This window comes from Colias croceus, chromosome 12 (assembly GCF_905220415.1).
Source record: "Colias croceus chromosome 12, ilColCroc2.1".
NCBI classification, from domain to species: domain Eukaryota; kingdom Metazoa; phylum Arthropoda; class Insecta; order Lepidoptera; family Pieridae; genus Colias; species Colias croceus.
In genome coordinates this window covers 11,039,408-11,062,967 of record NC_059548.1, presented here as the reverse complement: position 1 = coordinate 11,062,967, position 23,560 = coordinate 11,039,408, and the positions used below count along the sequence as shown (strand labels likewise).

The following is a 23,560-nucleotide window of genomic DNA, read 5'->3' as shown; positions in this document are numbered from 1 at the left end:
TATCTCCTACTCTTGTGTGTAAGTCTGCGTTTTTGTGTACATATAAAATATTATTAAATATATACTGTGATGGTACAGTGAGGATACCAGTATTCTTAAAGAGATCTCTTAGTGAGTCCCTAGCACGTAAATTATATATAGAGCGTATGGCTCTTTTCTGTAATATAAATATAGTTTCAATATCTGCAGCCCTGCCCCATAGAAGAATTCCATAGGACATAATGCTATGAAAGTAGCTAAAATAAACCAATCTAGCCGTGTCTACATCGGTGAGATGCCTTATTCTTCGAACTGCATATGCAGCTGAACTAAGCTTAGCAGCGGTGGCGGCAACATGGGCCCCCCATTGTAACTTCTCATCTAGTGTCAATCCAAGAAAAACAGTAGAATCCACAGGGTATAATACCTCCCCGTTTAAAATAATATCCCTTTTTACCTTTTTTACATTTGGAAGGATAAATTCCCCCTATTCCCACCTAGTGTTTTCCTTCCGGTAAATATTTTGACACGTTTTGAAATATGGCCCGTATTTTTCAATGTAAACGCGCTAAATGTCTTATTTACATGAATAATTTACAAGATCATCAAAACCTAATTCACGTCTATTTAAAACCATGTAAAAATCATTATTTACGTAAAATTGTTTAATAGTATCTTCCCTGTTTGAAATAATTGAAGATAGGAATATTATATTGAAGATAGATTGGGAAATGATCTCACACTCACAAGTGAGACTCGTCTAGCGCCCGTCGCGCCGTATTGCTTGTACCTATCAGTGTAATGTAATGGAGGCAATAAACTATTTTTTTTTTTTTGACAGTATATTGTGAGACACATTGAAAATATTTTGCGAGCAACGTCTAAGAGCTAGCGCGCAAGAGCAACTTTTGTCTCCGCAACTATTTTGTCTCTCCCATCAACTCTATGGGCTAGTAAAAAAGTGCGTGCACGTAGCGACGCAACTCCCCATAGAGTTGATGGAAGAGACAAAATAGTTGCGGAGACAAAAGTTGCTCTTGCGCGCTAGCTCTACGGGTTTTTTCAAATTAGGTACGAGCGAGATCAAGCGAAACTTTGAAATCTAAACACTACCTACTCAAAGATATAAAGATTAGGAAAGCCATATAAATGTACCAGATTGTACATTATCATTACTTTAATCCACAACAATTAGACGCAAGATACGAGAAAATAATTCAAGTATGTTTTCGTGTAGAGCACAGTATTTCTTCGTATTGAAGCTCTTTCCCCCCGATCGATAGTCACAATAGCTCTTCTTTACGTTTTCATGATCATTTTTCTGTAATAACATTAATTATTTAACATTAACATCTTTGCTCTATTGAATATTGACGAATTGTTGAAGATTCCCGTTGTTTTTGGGAATAATGAAAATATATTCCTACTGTTTTTATTATGAACGCAAGTTTATATCTGTTACAGTTACAATGCTAAGGCACAGTAACGATAAAGATTAATAAAAAAAAAATAGTTGAAGACCCAGAATGAAACTGCCCTTGTATTTTTAGGGGATACAAAGTTTTATTGTCCTCGTCTTTATCCGCGGGTCACTGCTAGTAAATAAATATAGTTTTCTAATCACCACAATAATTATATCTAATGAGAACGTACACAGCAATACGGTTATGCTCTAATTTGGAGGAATATTGCGATGGGGTAGCGTAATTGAAGAGGGTGGGGGAATCACTTCCTAATACAAGAGATAGATAACATAGTTATTTGGTTTTGCGGACGTTAAAATAAGTTGATTACATAGTTTCAAGAATGAATTTGAAATCGCTTTTTTACATCAATATTAATAATTATCAACATTTTAAATACCGTACCTACTATATTACAATTTACACATGATTTCACATTATCGGAAAATATGCGCAGAAAACATTTCACGTGAACGTTGTGGAATAGCACTTGGCAGGTACAAAGAGTTTTAATTTAAAATAACAAGTTGCATACATTTTGAAATGAAGTAATTAAAAAGATAATAAAATCAATCAGTACACGTTGGCACGAGTTCGCAATTAAGTGTTGATCGGAAACGTGGAAAAAGCTTCAAACGCTACGAAATTAAAAGCTTCGTAGATTTTAATTACTGCAGCTTCGAGGAAAACAATTAATTAACAAAACGCCGATAAAAATCACCGTCGGGTACACTGCCTTTATTTCATTTTAGAGCGCAATAAATAAACATCTTACCGATATTCAATTCGTATGTAGGTACATGGATTGCATATTTCCTTCGAGCTTTTAAGTTACATTCGCTTCGTGTCTAAAAATAGCAGCAACCCTCGCACTTACATAATTATTATCGGGAGGCTGTGTTTCCTTGCCCCCACCCCCACCCCCGGGCCACGCGGGCTCGCCCGGCGCGCTAGTCGGAGGCCGGCCGCCGCATCGAGCGTACGCGCCTCGTCCCGCATCATGCAATCCGATTGTGATGATTATGACATGAAAACAATCTTCATACTTTCTAATGAACATTAAGCGTTGTGAAACACAGAAAATATTTTTTTGAAAATGTAACTATCGTTGGTACACATTGTGTAGGTAACGTACGTGTGAAAATTTGTGAACTACAAACAAACACTTATGAAAAATGTCGGTCAATCCAACTTCTGTGACCGCCAAAGGTAAACCTAATTGTTCGCTTTATTATTTATCCAAGTGGACTTGGATACGTACTTTGTGTGAGTTATGGCGTTGTTTTTGTACCGTTTGAATGTATGTGTTTGTGTGTTTTATTTGTTTGCTTAATTTTGTAATGTTGTCATTAACTAGCTCATATTTTAATCTATCAAAAGATGGCTAATCATAATCAGTATTTATTAAAGATGTGCTATGTGACGTCCGTCAAGTGATATTTTTGAATAATCATTTATTATCTACCACTCATAATTTTTTAGTTTGATTTTGATAGCTTTCCTTGAAAAAAGGTTAGCCGAGGTTAGTTCATAGATACAATGATCAGTGCAAGTTCATAATAAAATGGAGTTCTAGGTCTGTCCGTTCAAAAACAATGTACAGGCCACCTGTAAATTCTAAAGCCGACATTGTAATTGTCTCTACTATACATCATTTTTGTTAATTGTTATTGATATTAAATCAATCAAACAACACGTAACATCCAAGTTATCATTACTTATTGCATTCGAAAGTGTAGGTTCCATACACACATTTGAATTTTAATTATCTCTTTCTACACTATTAAGAGCATTGTGAAATTTCTGGACAAGCCATACGTTGCCGCGAAAGTTACCGCGAATAATACAGAAGTATCTACAAGTTCGATAGTACTCGCTCTGAATTGCAGAATATAGAGGCATTTTTTTAGAGATAGTATTGAGTCGTATCGGCTTTTCCTATATCTAAATACTGCGATATGACTTGCATCCATCGATCTACTACTTATTAATCACAGGGTGCAGACGATTCTTAAGAATTTCCGTAACCTCTACGCGCGCTACTACGCGCTACGGAACACACAGGGTTCATGGTCCGTAGAAAATTCTCTCCTGAGAGTATCTCAATATTTCCTCAATTAAAATAAACTTGTGAATAAAGGCTCTCTGTAATCATATTTTCTGCTCATTAAAAATATAATTTGAAAATATCACATTTTAATGAAAAGCTTTGCCTCATTATCAACACCATAAAAATAGCTAACCTTTAACCGTTTAGCTTGTTTTATGGCAAACAGTAATAATTGGGCACGATTAATGTGGAAACGTGTGAAAAGCGGGAAAAGTTCAAGAGGTCACCCAATTTAGAGGGTCGCTGTGGTCACGCGGCCGCGGCCGTGACTCGGCCCGACTTCGTCCGTCGCGTGTCACAATAACTTAGCGTAGTCAATGCTCTGCTGCAATTCCACTATTTGCCTCTCCGGAGCACGCTAATGAGCCAACGGAACATGATTGAAAAGAAAGAAAAAGAAAAAAAATGTTTATTTGGCAAAATATTGAGACACAATACAGTAAAATCATAAAAAAAGAATTACAAAAAAGAAATGATTGCGGAAATACGTGAAATTGATCCTGAAATTGGGCAGATTTTGTAACCAGCGTAGGATTTATAATCACTGATTATGCAATCAGATCTGATGATGAAGTTCCGTAAATTTTAAAATATTTTTAAACAATTACCTACGCCAAAAATGACATTCAACTATGGCACAACACGTGTACATTATAATGTGAATAGTCATCAAATAAATCAAAACTAAATATTCCGAAATTACAATTTAAACTTTTGATGCGTATTTAAACGCTAAATAAAGTAATCATTTAATACTGTACTGCATAGAAATTGCAAATGTACCAAAATTGCGGGTGAATACAAACAAAAAAAAAGTTGTTGTAGGTAGTTGATTTTAATACAAAATAGGAAAAAAAGCACAATTTCTTTTTATCGTGCTAATAAGACATTGTGATGTGCTTATTAATTGTTTTATCTAAATGGGATCTTTTTATTACAGAAACTCGTACCTCTGAGCTCTGTAGTAAAAAAGTATTGAATGAATAATGAAAATTTTTTAATTCTTATTTTTGCCTCTTCATTAACATAATATGACGGCCGGCTGAACAGTTGTATGAAACTTTTAATAATTTTCGTATCATTTATTATTTGTTTTTACAACGTATCATTATGTTTGAGCGTTGGGTAGGACAGATGACAGATTAAAAATCGTTTGATTAAGGGCCGATTTTTCAATCCTTAGTTAAAACTTATTCATTGAATATAGTATGAAACAACCATTTTCAAAATGTGTTACTTGCCCACTTTTTGACAGGTTTTAGGTGACATCTGTATATTATTGTGTAATACTAAATTGAATGGTTAAGATTCAACCAAGGATTGAAAAATCAGCCCTAAGTCTAACAATTACCTGTGTTGCACTAACCAATAGCCAGTGACCTGTGACATTAAAAAAGCAAGCTATTATTATAGTTTGACGCACACACAGCGTCGCTTCCAGCGGTGACAGCGCGGGATTTCCCAGCTGATTCAGCGCCAGCACTCGACCATTGATGTCACCGTCGGTTCACTTGTTACACTGCCAAAACGCGATATTGCGATCTTCTTTAGTGCCACCGCTGATTTATTACCAAACTCTATAGAGGAGCCGTCGCAGCGGGCTTAGCGGTTGCGTCTTAAAGGTTCCCGGCCTAACCATGATGTCTTTTAGCCGTATTATTTCCAGTGTGGGAAAGAGAGGGCGCTACAAAACTTATATCCTATTGCTCGTGGCGTAATGAACGCCTTCCTAGATTGAAGAACTACCATTTCTACTACCACTACACAAACCATTTCTGAGATCAGCGCTTTCAACCAAACAAACTCTACAGCTTTATAGTATTAGTATTGAGTTGGCAAAATCTACTTGAAGTGTTATGTACATAATATTATTTATATTTGTCCTCTAGTCATCTAATATATAACCATACTCTCACGCTCGCAATACTTAGTGCTCTGCATTCGTAATTTCATTTTTTTTAAGCTTAAGAATAAAATTCACGAAAGTTCTGAAAGCATTGGTCGTGGCAATAAGGTTTTAAATTACTTACTGCTTGCTTTATAATTTTTATATCTGTGCGTGGTATTAAATCATTATCATACTTTCTTTGTTTATGAAATAAGCACGTTATATACTTATTAAGCCTACAGTATTCAAGATAAGCATTACTCAGTATACTACCGAGATAAAGCAAAATTAAATTTTCGTTTTCAGCATGACGGTACATTTGTTATGCTCATGTTTCATCTTGCATGATTTCTTTCATTCTATTTCGGAAACTAGATGCTAGATGGTTGTGTATTCCTGTCGAATGAGTTTATATGAGTAACGTAGCTTCGCTCCACGTCTAGACTGCAGACGCGCCGGACGCCGGATAAATTAACAGCCAATAATTGTCGTATGTGTTTCGTCTGTTTCGATTATGTGATCCTTCACTGTTTGTGCAATCTGACTCATTTAAACTTTTCTACTTCTATTATCAATTCAAGTGTCATGTTTGTCACTTTATGTCGAGATTTAAATTTTAAACCATACTTCAAACAACCTTACCAAAAGCGGGTAGATGAATGTCACAGCCCACACGTCATCGCACTTTTTGTTTTAAAAATATGTTTTTACTTTACCGATTGGCAAGCATTGTTCATAGGGATAACGTACAGATAGACTGAAAGATGACTTTAATTTATTTGCACGCTCTTACACCTTCGAATTGCTTTTGCTTCAATTTTGTAATGTCGACGGTAACTTAATCATTTTCATGAATGCTCTGGCGCTTTAACTTTGTCTAATCTCGAACCTGACTTATCGATTTTAAGTCCGAGGTGCTCATCACTGAACCAGCGCTTACCGTGGATGCACTTTGATAATATTTCTACATTTTCCTTATTCGATGTCAGTGCACTATGAAATGTTTTCAAAAATAAAATCAATGATTACTTCATGAGCGATTTGTTTTGACTAGGTGTAGAGTGTGGGAGGAATGATTCGTCGTGAAAGTATTTGCGAATAACGTAATTTTATGTTTTTGATGTCATGTAGTGTGGATAAGGACACGTTGTCATCGTTGCTAAAATAGCTGGAATTTTATTAGTTGAATTCCTTCATAAGTGAACGAAGCAACTCTTATTGGTAACACAATATCACCAATATACATACTACCTACCTACTATGTCAACGAATTCAACTTCGATAAAAAAAATAAACTTATTTTTAAAAGGCCTCCAGATGGTTAAAAAACGCTTAAAATAAAATTGGTTGACAAAAACAGATGATAAAAACCATTTAAATTAAACCAACGTCCTCGATCGATAGCGGTGTTATGTCATCGTCGAACTAACTTAATTTGAGATGTAACTCAAGCCCAGTGGGAGAGCAGCAGTGACACGTGCGCAAGAGTTTGTTTGGTAAACACGCGCTGGCGCCGCGGCCGCCGCTGACTCGCCGACACACACACATTTATCTGGTGACCAATATCAGGTTGATTCACAAGAAGATTGTACGTGTAGATAGATGTTAACTGAGGCTACAGTCAAAAGATAAATCATAAATAATAAATGGGCTCTTAAAAGAAATATATTATCATTAAGTCAAATACATAAGTACAATTTCGAATTCTAATAAAAATACTCAACGTTAAACCTTTTACGCTTCGCAATCAGCAATTTGGAAATGCATAAATTAACAAGTTTAATTAAGAGGTTGAAATAATTTAAAAAACTTGTAACGTAATATGTAAATACGCGATTACAATGAGCGTTCACCGTTCAGAGTGAAAAATAATTGTTATGATTTAACAGCGTCGTGTGAACGCTTTCATCGCTTCCCACTTGACGGCACATTATTAAAAAGTAATAGTCGTCTAGTCGGTGGCCAATAAATCGATCATGGCGTGCGTAGGCGCCGGCAGCCGGCAGGCGGCGGGCGGCGGCCACGCTGGGCGCCTCTGTTGTGATCTAATCCTTTATTTATCTCATAATCGGGTTATAGTAAACCTCATCATCGATCTCTTATTGTGTCCCAAACATAGGCCACGTCTCACCCGGTGTCAACAAACTTGTTACCCACTTTCGATGACTATCATATTCACCAGTGGCACTATTATTTAACCGAACATCTTGCATTACTCACCACGTTACATGACGTATTTTGGCTCGAACTATAATTGTCGTTGATTGAATTTAATGAACTGGCTCTGTTGTTTTTTGTTTTGATTTATCTCATTTTAATACACTGTGTGTTTAATGGAATTCTTTTAAGAACATTGCTGGAATCTAGTGAGCTTTTTCTGCTTAAAATCTTTTAAATTGATCCCTAATTTTGATCAATGCTGCAGCTGCTATCTGGATTTGATGGATTGTTTGTTTTACTATGATAAAGGTGAAAATATTTTGTATGAAGAACTCCATATTATAACGATTTCATTTAGTTCAGCTTTGGATTCAGTTTTGGTGTGAAAAAATATATGAAAATTTCAGTCGCCTTGTGTATTTTCAATCGGATACTCATCTACGTAAAAATATTATTTAACTTCCCGGTGCGAGCGGGAAGTTGGCGCCGCCACCGAATTAACTGGACAACTTCAAAGTCGAGGTCATGCGGATTTGTCACTGTTTCGTTCTGTTGCTCCAATAACTGTTCTACTTCTATTTCTAATGAAATGACTCGTGCTCTTCTAGGGGCCACTAATTGTTTCGCTTTTTAAACTATAAGTACTTCCAGTGCTTCTGGTTACTCTATATTTCATAAATTATTAATTACTTCTGATATAGCATTGTCATTGTTTGCTGTGATACGATTATGTGCTATTTTTATCATGAACACCCTGATATATGTCACGTATTCATATTTAATCATAAACTTTAACATCAAGCGTGTGTTTGTAAGTACTCACATACTATAGGTGTAGTGTGGCACCTCTGACTCCTGTCTATACCGCGGGCTTTAAGTGCGATGATTACAGCTGTTTATTTCCTCGTATCGTGAACTTTCTGTGACCTAGACCGATGGTAACCTTCGATATTTGTAGGCTATTCGTTAGCGTTTGCGTAACCCTACATTGAATTCTAGGAACGATGCATTCGGCGGTAGGGAGATGTAATCATCGTTATTTTGCCAACAATTTTCGAGTTTTGCGGTGTTTCGTCACTCATTAATTACTGCAGCCGCTGGCAGCGCCCGGCAGCGGCTGGCAGCGGCTGGCAGCGAGCGGGCGGCTAGACTACGGCGGGTGAATGAAGCGCGCGCGTCGCCGCGGGCGCAGCGGCGACAGTGCTGACTGCTGAGCGGCGAGCGGCGAGCAGTCAGTGTCCGCTCGCGATCCGAGCGCGCTTGTCGTGTGCTGTGACACGTCCGCGCTCCTCCTGCCGCTCGGCAGCGCCAGTGTTCTCACATTAAGATGCTTGCGTACAGCGCAGTGTTTACCGTTTGTGTTACAGTTGTATAAAGTGTTTAAAAGTGGATTCCGGACTCTATCAGGCCGTGGAGCACGCGCAGAGGCTCGAGCGCTCCCAGGCCATGTATGTCATAAATTTAGGTGAGTCCGCAATCTTTCTACATTCCTTGTTCAACCTATTATTGGAACTAGACCTAACCGGTACGCGGTCGATCGGACGAGCGGAGTTCTAGCCGTGTTATCTCGTTTGTTGCGATCGGGAGCCAGTTTTTTGCGAGCTTTCACCTGCCTCATCCCGGTACTAACCCTCGGAATTGGCTCAGTGGCTCGTCGGTCATATGTATAAACAACTCGCACGGTTTCATTTCAATTTGTGTCTTATTCATAGCGCACTCGACTCGTCTATGTGTTTTTATTACAGTTCACGTACAACGTGTGGGCGTGTGTTGGTGTGTTTGCGATATCGGTGTAGCTATTTCTGTCCCGCGCTGCTTGTGTGCGCTTCACACACGCGCCGAGCTGCGCGCGTGTGCGTATCTTCGTTCGGTTATCACTTATACTTGATATCGTCGCGAATTACTTCACGACTGTTGTCACGATTCACTTATTGAAAATGTTTTCTTAGCAAATAATTCCTCGTACTTAACCTTCGGAACTGTAAACAAACCGAGACTCGAAGCTCGCTCAAGCTTTGCGGATGTTTGATCATATTAGAGAGAATATAATCATCGCTCCGAAAGAGATTTTCTGACACGAGCGACAAATTATTCACGAACACGGTTAAGCAGTCGCGGGCCGCGTGATCGTGTGAAATAAATACACGTTTAATTTCCAAAAAAGTCAGACTCACGTAATTCACTACAGTTGACCGCATGACGTTTCCTTGAATCGCGACTCGATAAAGGTCATGAATGTATTCTACACTTGCCTCACTTTGGAAATTTAATGAATGTTAAAATTGTGAAGGCACGCATAGGTGCCTGGAGCGGCAGGGGGAGGAGGAACGACGCGTTTAATTATAATATTTACGTCAATCGAATCGGTAATGACAATTGAAATTGAGCATTGAGATTGCATCGATATACCTATCGGTAGGTACGATTCTTTCCAGATAAATCTATATAGTATTGAGCAGATACAAATAAAAACGTATGACATTTAAAGACTCATAATCAAACACGTTTGCAGCGGAGACTGGGTGTCACTTTCGCTTTGTTAAGTACTTCGCCCCAACTGCCGGCCGATTGTGTGCTCTCGCGAGATGCAAGTGTGTATGATAGACGTGGCTCTCGGGTTATCAGTGTTCCTGTTCAATTGACCCTATTATACAAACATTTTCAATATGCAGAGAAATCGTTATTTAGTATTCGATGTTTTCATCTGTTTTCGGTGTCATTCGCTTCTCTCGGTGTCCCTGCAATTTTAACCTCTCTAAGATGGTACTCCTTTGTTGCGTTTAAAGTTAACAAACGTGTTTATAAACATTTATTATCGAGTAATGCAATAAAGCGGCAAAATTTGCAAAAGCTGCCCAGTAAATGTGATAATATATAAATAGTCCGTTTTATCCGGCTGTCTGACGTCAAACGTCTTTACGTAGTGGACTGGTGGCGATTATTTTTATGCATTTGTTTACATAGTTATCTACGGATTTAGATCCAACTTCGTAGAATATGTTTACACTCTATGGCGATATTTATCAATTAATATCGCATGTTCCTTTTACCGTTTACGGTACCAGACTGTTTGGTTTGGCGTCGATGGAATAATTGCTCTCTTTGGACCTTTTGACTTTTCGAGCCTTAGTTCCAACGCGTCGTTCGAAAATTGTACATGCAATATGTTGCTTATAGACCTCGAAGAGACTTCAACTCGTGTCTCTGATGTGTTCTCAAAAGTTATGGCAATTTGTAATCATGGAGATGACGGTTAAATTATCTTAACTGTAGAGTGAATTACAATGTTAAAATATTGTTTAGAATGTTTCCAAGATATAAATCTTAGAAATGAATCTTAGAATATATGTGAATTATAAATTACAGGCTGTGCTCAAGCGACTCGTGCTAGGATAACGGAAAACATTTGATACATTTTACTGTAGTGATAAGAAGTATATCAGTGGCTTCTAATACTGAAATGGTTATATTATAACTATCGCTTGTAAACCTACTGGCTTAAAATTAATAATTGTACAGCAAATATGTAGGTTTAAGGATAATCCACGACGTGTTTGTTCGCAATACCCGAGGTGGCAATAACAATAACACGATATTGTGCCGCGCCGTTATCCGCGATCTAATTGTGCACTGATAACGCGCTGAAACTTTCCACAGTTACCTATTCGATCAGTTTGCCGAGCCCATAAGTGGGTCAGGATCCGCCGGCTCACTTGCTGACGCGTGCGCATACGTTTGTACAGCGTAATGTATGCGATACGATTGTCCTGTTTGTGACTTTACGTGCCGTGGATTCTTCCGACGACATAGATTATAATATAATAATCGTATATTCTATTCAAAATTACAATTCAGGAGGTGTGAGTCGCGAGATGAATATTTTTATAAATTTGTATCCATACTGATCCATAAGATCTTTATCAGAAACTTTTTTTTATATTCCGACATTTGTAATTCAATTGCTTTATTTTTAAATCACTCAGCGGGTGCAGTATCTATTGTTGTGTTTTACATAACATACATTATGAGTAGGTATAAATAATTCAAGATTGTACAATAGAAGTAAGCCTAAGTTTAATAAAGAGGAAATCTTTGATGTTTTTGTTTGTTAGGATTTCAAATAACTGTTTCATTTATTAGAATTCATGATAAGTCAAGGCCTAGGATGGTTTACATCTAACTGTAATAGTTAAGCAATAGAAACTTTTAAGTACAGATAGATTCCGGCCATATCTAATAGTGGTGAAATCGTTTGATAAATAAGATCAAATTGTTTGATAAATAAGATTGATTTTCTACGTGTAAATTCCACGTGAATTTATTTGGATCGGACTTTTTCTAGTACAACAATGTTTACTCCGGCGAAAAGCTAGTATTATGCAAACATAATGGTCGGACGAATTTGTCATCAATTAGCTCTAGGCTCGTGTTAGTTGCTGGAATAATAACGTCTTATTTTAATAAAATGTGGTCGGTATGTGGATAAATATAGACGTACATAATCAAAGTTGATCACCTTCAAGTAACATGGCTAGTTGAAGCATACGTGTCTCGTCACCTCTATGCAAATTGGATGGTGGCTCATCTGCATAGTCATTTGGAACTACTACTATTTTGAGATGCAACCTAATTTAAGTTTTAAAGGTAATTCAGTATTATTGAGCCTTGAGACGATAGAACGATTCATTAACGATCTTCTGGTCCTGTGGTATTGAATGTTTCTTGTTTGTGTGTTGTTGTTTTATCTGTATATGTGTTCAGTGTTGTTGTTTGTACCGTCGTTTTCTGCTTTGACGAAAGGATTTTTTATGATATAAAACGTCATCACTCATCACCCGTTTCGATATAAATCTGTTTCTATCTATTCTTCTAAACAGAAAAACTTGGTATCAAAAGTGGAATGGTATTTACCTGTTCTATTCTACCTCTTATATAGTATTACCGACTATCGTACCGCTAAATATTTGCAAGCTTGAATGATTAAACTTCTGTTCGTGCTACTAAATAAGCCGGATTATGTTTTAACGCTACCGAATCAAGGAGACGGTGTTCGATAACTTGCGTAACAAGAATTTGCAATGGTACAATCTTTCACTCAGAAATAATGTTTAATTAATGCGCACGTGAAGTCGATAAGCGATAATTAAAAATTGAAGAAAGTGAATTTGTTTTACATGAGAACCTGTTCTGTCGTATACGTCCCAAGTATCGAGGTTAGTCCCAACACGTCTTTATTGAAATTCCCACGATATTCATATTTGGCTTTGATAAAGTGAAAGTTTAAAATGTTGAAAGGTTTCGTGCGCGGCGCGCGAATTGCGTCCTTGCCTGAATCATATGAAGAAAAAAATTTTTAACGCCTTTCATGAAACGGTAATAATCGATTGTTTTATTCGTTACACTAGAATGTTCACGAATACCTACGAAATGTTTTCAAAGTAGGCACAATGAATATTGATATGGTTTCCTTTTCAAGAATTTTACTTCATTTTATATCCATTGATATTTCGGCACAATTGTTAACGTCCTTTGGGTAGAGACATAAATACAATTTGTTTCTTTCGTTTGTTGATTATCTCAATCAAAGTTGGTAAATAGACGAAATTGATATCAAGTAAAACATCGAAGATAAGGTCGAATCTCAAAACAATAGGCAGATACTGCGTCACGATAAGTTTACACGTAATCGGTCAGCTGTCGGTAAGGGAATCTGGCGAGTGTGGCCTCTGCGGCTCAGGAGTCATCGTTAACCCGGTTCTGCGGGACGAGCGGCGCATTCCGGAGAGCAGACGGACTGGCTCCCGGGCCGTCGACCCCGCCGCTCGCCGCCCGCTGCTCCGACCGGAACCGCAGATCTTGCAAGTGATACACCTAGCTGCACGGTGACACAGTTTTTTTCGCGATACGCACGAGCCATCCGGTCCAGTTTTTGTGGTCTTTATCGCCACCGAACTCCGGTAGATGTTAAAGATTCGACCGTCAAGATCATCTATTATTATTATTCTAAAGAAAAAAAATACGCTAAGAATTGACAAATTGTGAACGCCGAAAAGTTTTTTTTTAGCTCGACGGATTTGCGTAAGCGCAACAAAAAAATCGCTAATTAATTATTATGGTATGACGTTGTTTTGGTTATAAATCTTGGACAATACAGGATAGTTCTTGCTTGTTCTCCGATAAAACCAAGCAGTATTTGAAGATTTACGTAGTTACACAAGTTAATTTCCTCGATCTGTCAAGGCTACGGGCTGTTGCCATGCCTGCGCAGGCCCGCTTCTACTTATCGTTTTAATGAATTTAACATTTACATGAATCTGGGGGCACGGTAGTGCCCCCGCCAAGACGAGCCAAGCGAACAAGCGAAGCGCACGGGCACTACATACCTTTTCTCGAAGCGCTTCGACGTTTTTTTGAACCCTCATAACTTGGGTTTAGATTATGCTAGATCAACAAAATTTTCGGAATATATTGTCAATAGCGGACTTATTGAACATATTAAGTTTTAGTTACATTAGCTTTTATACTTCAGATTTTATTTATATCTAAAAAACGCTAATTTCGTCACTGACTCACTGATGATCATCAAAATTCTTAAGGTATTTCCTAATGTCCTAGAAAGCTTAAATTTTGTATGTTAGCTAGTATTAGCACACAAACAACAAAAAAATTATAAAACTTGTAACTTTCATCCCCCAACCCCTTAAACTAAGGGATGGGAGTTTGTATGAGACCTGTAATTTTAAATTAAATTTTAATGACGCTAAAGGTCTAATCTAATAATCTAAAACTTGGTTCCCCTAGATATATATAGGTACTCCTTGTTAAAAAAAATAAAAGTTTAATCGACATATAAAATTTTGTTACAAACAACTTACAAAAAGAAATGAAATCCCACCAAAAACATTTTCATGTAAAATGTTGCCAAGACGAGCCCATATGACTCGCACTGTCAAAAAGTTTTCAGATCTCATGTAGAGCCAAGCTTCTAACACTACACGCCCTAACTCTACAAGGCCTAACTTCACAAACTCTACACCTTAGTCAAAATATGTGGCTTGGCCGTTCGTTACTACAAGAACTATTGTATAACACAAAAGTAATGAACAGTGAATTAATTTTTCACCTTACGCCGATGTGTAGAGCCAAGCTTCTGACACTACACGCCCTAACTCTACAAGGCCTAACCTTGTAGAGTTAGGGCGTGTAGTGTTAGAAGCTTGGCTCTACATGAGATCTGAAAACTTTTTGACAGTGCGAGTCATATGGGCTCTTCTTGGCAACATTTTACATGAAAATGTTTTTGTTGGGATATAATATTTTGCCAACCTTTGACAGACCGTTTAAAGGAATAATAATGTAGGCTTGTGTCTTTGAAAATTTTATAATGATGATTATTTCCTGTCATATTTTTTTTTATTTGTGTCAGTAATGTCGATAAATTAAAAGGCGTATTGATTATAATAAAATGCAATTAATAAGTTTTCGCTGTTTTACATTTTACATGGGTTGGTTTTTGTTGTTTTTCAAGTTACATTGTGAATATATTTTTTCTTGTCTCGGGCCGGAATGAATTGGCTACAACGTTGAATGCGCAGATTAGATTATATAAAGTAGATAACAACGATAAGTTAATGTTGATGATGTTCGAAGCGAGCGTGGAGATGCACGCGAGCGGTGCGTCGTGCGTCCGCGTCGGTGCGTCGGAGCGTCACAGTGACGCACGCGCTTTTTGTTCAAACTTCATATTATATATAAATAAGATAATAATATATTGTCTAGACGGCTTGATTTTCGTGAAAACTCGCTGAACGCACGCGCTGTTCCTGGATATTCTGAGAAATTTATTTTTTGCTCAAGATCTTTAACGAGGTACTTGCACAAATATTGTGTTTTTGTTTAAGGAAATATTTTCTGATCTGAATGATCGTAAGTTTGTTCTGTTAATAGAATAAACTGAAGCCGTCATTGTTTTTAATACAATCAATATGAACGGTGCGAAATTACTTAATAAATAAGTATTTTGAGGTGAATTTTACTTTTTATTCAGAGTTGTTTTATCTTTATTGCATAATTGCATCACACAGTTTTCAATAGCTTGCCAATTTAAATTTAATTAATTGTAAATGAGTGTTAATAACAAATAATACATAGTAGGTACATATTTATTGCAGTTCTCATTATCACTTCCTAAAGTCATACAATTTCATATTTATTTAAAAATATTATATTTTAAGTTTATTGAATTGCTTCATAATGTAGAACAACCTTGATAGTGTCATTATCTTTTATTTATTTTTATATTCTTTACCAAAATGATAGTTAATGAAGATAATCTGACTTACCTCCTATAATAGCAAATTCCATTATAACTAAATAGAGTTTTTGCTTTCATTCATTCATACATACTGTCCGAGTTTTGTCAATGAAACCACACACCATATTGTGTATTGTGTTTATGAATAGGATGTGTAACCACATTTTTCTGAATCACCGGATTTCCCTAAAAGTTCATCCATTTAACAATAAAGTGAAACCACAAGTGCGTCAAAGCGGCCACAGCATGCGCAGGCGCAAGTGTGACGAGCGCTGTTACTGACCTTTCAACTCGCGTCCTAAACGCTTATCAGGGGACCAATGAGCTGTGAGCGTGAAGTTGGCAGTTACTCCTTTGTATCTGGAATACCTATAGCTTGAAAAGGTCTACGAATGTGACGTATTGAATGTTTTATTATTTGTTTTTAATATTTAAACCAGTATAAATACCTACGTAAATATCTAGAAATACAATAACAGCGTAGTAACAATGTATTTATCGTAACTAAGATCGATATGTTATGCTGTTGTAAATATATGTTTATTGACAAGCGCTCCTTAAATTTTTATTTAGAAGCACTTTCACATCACAGAGTAGGGACAACACAGAGAGCTTTATTTTCAACGAGTACCTATAGGGCAGCAGAGTAGGCACGAGTAGTAGTTATCACTAGGTATATTATTTACGTAAGGATCTTTCCTTAGATACTGCAAAAACAAAAATAGAAATAAAACAATAATTACTAGGAATGTTTTATTTATTTCCGTGTCAAGGCTTTGATCTATAATGTACGCAACTTTTGCATATATGCGTATATCAAATGTAATTATTTCTTGAAACAATACGCAGTTTATAAATTTAGAATTGCAAATTTTGTTGTTATACTGAAAATAAAAATTGTTTAGATTATGCTATCGAATACGTGAAATAATTAATGAATTAACAAAGATAAAAGTACGATGCGTTAAGCTTAATGACATTAAGGATACACAATCAAAATATTATTATTGATAAATGATATATTATAATATTGATTGGCGCGAGTTCCGCGAACGCCGTGTTTAGTCATACAGTAGTCTTTGGAATTATATTGCTAAGCTTTTCCACTACAATTATATTATTGGTATCTTCCAAAGAATGTAAAATTACACATGATTTAAAATTCTTATATACACGTAGAATCATGTGTTGGCTGAGCTGTGTTTTGTTCACGAATGAAATGAATATGTTAACATTTCAAACATTATCTTTTGTGCTGAAATTGTAACTTACAATGCAGCAGGTGTGCAAATACGATCCATTGCACTTGTTTGTTGAGAACTCACTACAAGTTATATTAATAGAACTTTTTATTATAATCATTTAAGATCTTCTACTTCTTACATACTAGTGGAAAATTACAGAAGATACCTAAAAATGCGATAAAAACATTTATGAGAAAGGTCATGTCTACTAGTTTCTGGAAATAAAGTCACCATGGCATTACATCATGCAAATTAGCAGGACGAAAAGATTAAATAAACACGATATTATAGTGGAATTCTATAAATTAACTTCGCCTTTTATTTGCTATCAAAAGGTCAAGCTTCGGTGTGGGCAGTGGATATTGCGGCATGAATGGGGAAAAATATGTTGATTATTTCCATTGCGGGGCACGGAATCAAGTTCGTGTTGAATTAATTAAAGGTATTGTGGAAACAACGGCGGTGACATTTACCCTGAGGCCTCAGGGAGGGCGAGCGGCCCACGCGCCCACAGGTCGGGCTGCTCCGCGGCGCCCACGCGCTGCTCTCATAGCTGGAACACGTGCACTTCCTCGGAGGAAGCTCTCAAGGTGCTGGACATCCGGCTTGATGTGTGTCGCTGAAAACGGCGACACTACCTTTTACGGCTGTATGGGGCAATTAAGCTTATGAAATAATTTTGATTTTTGGTACTAAAGTACCATAATATATCTCATTATTATCTAGTGCATTCTTCTTCGTTTGGATTTATTTCTTTGAAACATTTAAAATAAATTTTCCATTAGACTTATCATGGTTAAAAGTCTCGAACAGTCCGAACGATTAGGTATATTTCTTGTACGGATAAATTTATTCCTACAATCCTATGATGATATAATAATATATATAAATGATGATGTTGATACCTACGCTACGTAATTAATTCATATTTGTATTTATTACACTGTGTCATCTCAAATTCCATCAAGTTTCAAAAACCCGTTTCCACGATGTCAATCTACTAATATCGGCTCATCATTGAGACAAACCCAACTTGACAAGATAAGGAAACAAAACTTTCAATACGCTTCAGCGACGACATCAAATTGCAGCCAATATGATAACACGACACGCACAAATGCAAACAATGTAGCATGCATAGACGGTAGACGGCCTTCTGGTTGTTTTTACAGATGTTAATACGTGTTGGGCGATTTATGCAGATTTAAGATGCGATGACATAATTTAACGGAATATTTGGACGGCGTTGTGGTGAGCACGGTCATTGTCAGTCTCAAATTAGTTTATAAAAACGTTTCCATGATTAAATTGTAGGTACATATTGTTTATAAATTTCCCTGTTCCGTTGTCGTTCAATAAATGCCATCTCAGACGATACATAAATAGTTCTTAACATACCTGCAGTCTGCACATAATAAATTGAACGAATTTTAATACATTTTATTTGCTTATTTTATTTGAATTTATTACAGAAGCTAAGAACCAAATATAGATTATATTCACGTTAGCCGGGCAATGATGAAAGGTCAAAAGTCTCACCCTATCTTCGTCATGCAGTTTCAACTAATTTCTGCCTTTAATTAAAATGTTTAAGACGATAGTTGAAACTATTGTATCGTTTGAAAAGTACTTTTTTACAAAGTCAAGGTTCGGATCAGTTCCTCGCTTTTTGTGTGAGACGGAAATTAAGCGACAAATTGTTTGTGCCGCAAAGCGGTGTAAATAACTTGCGTTTTTGTGGGTACAGTTATTATGTAAGGCTGAGGAAGGTCGGGTTGTCACATTGCCATAAAAAACAAATCGCCTGGTATTCTGCACTAAGGTGTGAATTGTAGTGGTTTATATTTGTAGATCTGTGAAGTATGAACTGGTAATATATGATGTTTTGACTTAATGTTTTCGTGCTATCTGCTAATCGTTGTGTGGATGTTTCTAGTATTACAAGCTCTGAAAATACTGTATGATGATATAAATCCTAGGAACTTTAATATTGCACACCTTGTCGAAACGAATCACGAAATGGAATATTTTCTTGGATTTTTTAACATGTTGTAAAGTCAATCCGGGTCATCTATGTAGAGTTGTTCATATCTTTTCAAAATGTCAACGTTTATACAATGTTATAAAAACTGGAATCGCAAATTCATTAACCGACTTTAAAAAAAAGGAGGAGGTTATCAATTCGGCCGGTATGTTTTTTTTTATGTATGTACACCGATTACTCCGAGTTTTCTGAACCGATTTACGTTTCTTTTTTTGTTTATCATCCTAAAGTAATGGCAATTTGAAAGTCCAACAGGACTGTTATGTATACATATATAGGGAAATGTATTATATCGTCTCTGTTTATGGTCCCTCGAGCCGGACCACTGTGTTGACCCCACACAGTGGTCTACACCACAACATTAATGATAACGTTTGATTTCATTATTATATAGTTTTCCATTTCTATATCAGCTACTTATCTAACGTGGCGATCTTTTGTTTTTTTCCAATTTTTAAATAGTTCTTTTATACAGAAAGTTTAAATAATCAAAGTTTAGCATTTGAAAATAATGTATGCAAATAATAATGTAAAAAAGATAAGATAACTTTCGAAAGGTGCATAAATTTATATACTTACATATATAAAAATGAAACACCAAATGTGTTGCTAAGCGCAAAACTCGATAGCGTAGGTACGACTTATTTTGCTATTTTATTTTTTCATTCTTTTATACGAAAATTTCATAAAGAAGAGAAAAAAAAGCAGAATTAATATTACTAGGAAAACCGTTAGAGCACCGCTTTTCTTTTCTCATACAAGCCACGCAAATCCCAGCTGTAAAACATTTGCCGTGATTCGAAGCAATTAACAAAGAATCAAATGCCTACCCGAGCGAAGCCGGGATGAGCTACTAGTTATGAATAAAAAGTGTATTTCTTAATATACCAAATAGGCGGTAATATGCAGACAATAAATAAGTTTAAGTGTCGATACAAAAATATGAAGTGGTAATAGTTTGCCCTGGATATCGGGACGTTAAATAAATTTATGGTGTCTAGCCGATGCTTGCTTTAATACAAGTTTCAATTTCGGCCAGAGGTATATAGCTAAATTTTAAAATAATATAAACCACCATCGCTTTGCATTGTTACAGTGTCCTATATAGAACATTAAATGTATGGTAATTTTAATGAAACAAAGTTATTGTTATATAATATCAAGAAACACTATTCTGGGTAATTTCGGTTTCAAAAAATGGCATGTCGCTAGCTGACGCTTGCAAATTCATAAGTTAAAATTAATTGTAATTGTTGTTATTCTATTAGTTTCAGAAGTCGAAATGGCATAACATTATTATTCGACACAACGTAATTCCATCCAATCCAACCTTGATTTTATGAATGCTAATTTGTGTGTATAAAAATAAATACATTTGTACTTCGCCTTGGATAATTTGTATTAATTAAAATATCGAAATATTTTTCAGTAAAGAAATTCACCTTGGAAACGTTCTCAGACGACGATGTATTGGCCCTGGTTTAACAAATTTAAATTTTTCGAGTAACGAGATAAGTTATTGACATTCAAAACGTCGATATTTTTGGCCACATTGCATCAATCGAAACAAAAATGTGCACCAAGTGAAATATGTACATATTTTGTAATAATTGCTGATCGTAAAAATGGCGCTAAGAATGTTTTATCGTCGCGCATTATTACGGCGAGATCGTAATGCTATTCGCATAGTCTCTGCAACTATTTTGTCTCTCCCATCAATTGTATGGGGAGTTGCGTCGCTACGTGCGCGCAATTTCATACTAGCCCATGGGTGGGAGAGACAAAATAGTTGCGGAGACAAAATAGTTGCAGAGACAAAGTTGCACGTGCGCGCTAGCTCTAAGATAACTAATACTGGATTTTTTAAAACAACTTTTATGCTTTATATAATTTATTTTAATTTGTGTTAAATATATAATTTAACTTTAAATAACATAGTTTTTGGATCCAATGCTAATCCTATTTTGGTAAAACTACTACAAATTATGATATCATAATCTCGAATAAAGTGGAATTGCAAGCGTCTCTATTTTTGGACAGGAAGCGTTAATAAGTGGTGTCAAGAGTCAATCGTACGTAACCACCTGCCACTTACAGTGCTCGCCTTAGGAACTCTTCATAGGTCTAATCTCAACTTTCTTTTGATACGTACAAACAAGCGTACAATTGAGTGTAAATTTTTATTAGAAACATGATCTGGCTGTTCGAAATTCTTACTCAAACTCAAACATTAATTATTTATTCAATTAGACTTCTTTTAGAAGCACTTTCGAAGCGTCATTACATATTTTTAAAATTTACCAACATTTTTATAATTTCTAACATATTTACTTATCTACTGAGCATTTTATTCAATTTTTTTGTGCATCCCCAATAAAATGCTAATTTGGGCGATTGCTCACCACCACGCGATGTCCTGTTTACCGGTCCTGCAGTGGGACCAACGATCATGTTCCGCGCCACGTGACGAGCCCGAGTCATTCAGCATGGCCTCGCAGTGGAGCCGCCACCTGGCCAGATTGCACCGGCGCGATCTGCCTCGCTCCGGGACTCTCCAGTCTCCACCTCACAGATTATCCCGATTACCACTATTAGCTACTCGTTTGACTCGATCGTTATCCTATTGATCGACCAATTAGCGTGTCGACTTCTCGAGCGATCGACATTAACCTACGTGTAATCTTTCGAGATAACAAACGAGTTTCCCCAAAGCTTCTACCGTCGGTCGAGGTAAATGACTCGAGTCACATGATTTCCAACGCATGACGTGCGGGCTCGTAAAAAGTTTGTATGTCTATCTAGCGCATAAAAATTACCATAAACCGAGAGGAAATGACACGGTTGAGTGCCGGCAATTAAACAATGCTGAATTACTTAGTTATTGAGGGAACGAGTTTTTAATTCGATGATATAGGTTTGGAAAATTTCCACAAGTTTATGCAATTAGTTTTAGTTCGATAAACAACTGTAAAATACTGTTATCGGTACGACAGGAATATTAGAAGTGACGAAAGGAGAAACGCAATAGCACAAACAGGCGGCTTGCGTCACCGTTCGCATGACTTGGAGTGTTTGAGGATATTCATTCTTAAATCTTAATTCTTGTAAATCACATTGTTTGCTAATTGTGGTTGGGACAAAATTAAAAACATTATTATTTTCAAGGCTAAGAAAGAAAGATGCTGTACATTACCAAACAATTTGGTTGTATAGATGTAGCGCTTAAATCTATCATTTTTCTTACACCAAGTTATGTATTGGCTCATTCGCCTTCCTGTCACAAATAAAAAAACGACATTATTATTAGACCGTAACATTTGCCAAATGGACGCAAGAATAGATCTCAGTAAAAGTCAGATAATATACACGTTGAAGTAAATACATTTCAGGATAATTCTGTTATAAGTATTTGATCCAGCTTTGGATATGAAAAATGAAATAGAGTTTCACCCGTGTGCGTGGGCGGAACGAAGCCTTAGGGCGTCGCTCGTAATTTCGTAAAGGGAGGATGTTAAAGGTCAAGCAAGTAAACAGCAAGTAGGTGTCCTTTGTGGGATGTTGTTCTTAATTGGTTGACATTTTACGCCGTGGAGATTTTTCTTTCTTAACAATTTTTAGTGTTTATTCAATTTGTTTTGCAAAGTAGTAGTTCGAGAAGTTTATTTTTGAAATGTGTTCGGTAACTGAATTGTCATTGATTTACCACTTATTCTTCTGATTAAATGTTCAGTATTATTCTATATCTTTCATTAAATCAATTTACATATCAAGTAGAACTACTTACTAACTTACCTTTAATACTGTACCTCAATGGCATTGCACTATACACGTACGGGCTAGCCGTACATCCTGACTCAGCGCTTTACACGATCCTATTACATTACCGTAAAAACAACATCTTAACGAACCAGTCTGCGTCGCGGCTCGTGTAAAGCGCTCGGGGTATATGCGCTATATCATTATCAATTAATGAATATCATATTATATTTTCATTGTATCATTATTTTATCATCAGAAACATCTCTCTTTTTGATCAGGATCATGTAAAGCGCTGAGTCAGGATGTACGGCTAGCCCGTACAATAACGTCTCTCCTTGCTTCTCCGTAATCGTTTTCCAATAATAAACAGTGGATTCTATTCTATTTATATAAATCACTAAATTATACGTATTTACTGTGTAACATCAATGGGATATTTGCCAAATGGAAATCGCCGAATATACTCCCATGTATTGTTGCACGGCTCATTCATAATTGCTATAAATATATGGGCATTGGTGCAAAGTTAAACTTGGATTTAAATATACGTAGGTAGTGTCTTCGCGACGGCCGCGGCGTGGTCTGTTGGTCTTGATAGG

At 36.5% G+C, this 23,560-nt stretch overlaps 1 protein-coding gene across 8 annotated transcripts in view; it reads left to right on the top strand.

Annotated features, from left to right (window-relative positions):
- Positions 1-23,560, top strand: part of LOC123695985 (histone deacetylase 5-like) — a 72,991-nt gene that overhangs the window by 8,723 nt on the left and 40,708 nt on the right. For 3 of the 8 annotated variants that reach the window (XM_045641955.1, XM_045641951.1, XM_045641952.1), the window contains exon 1: positions 8,925-9,065. The exons of 4 other annotated variants lie outside the window; for them this stretch is intronic. In XM_045641955.1, coding sequence (XP_045497911.1) covers positions 9,047-9,065 — 19 coding nt within the window. In that variant the 5' untranslated portion in view covers positions 8,925-9,046. Of the gene's footprint in view, positions 1-2,422; positions 2,652-8,924; positions 9,066-23,560 lie in introns of those variants that run through there. One more of the 8 variants, XM_045641950.1, reaches the window with a different exon arrangement.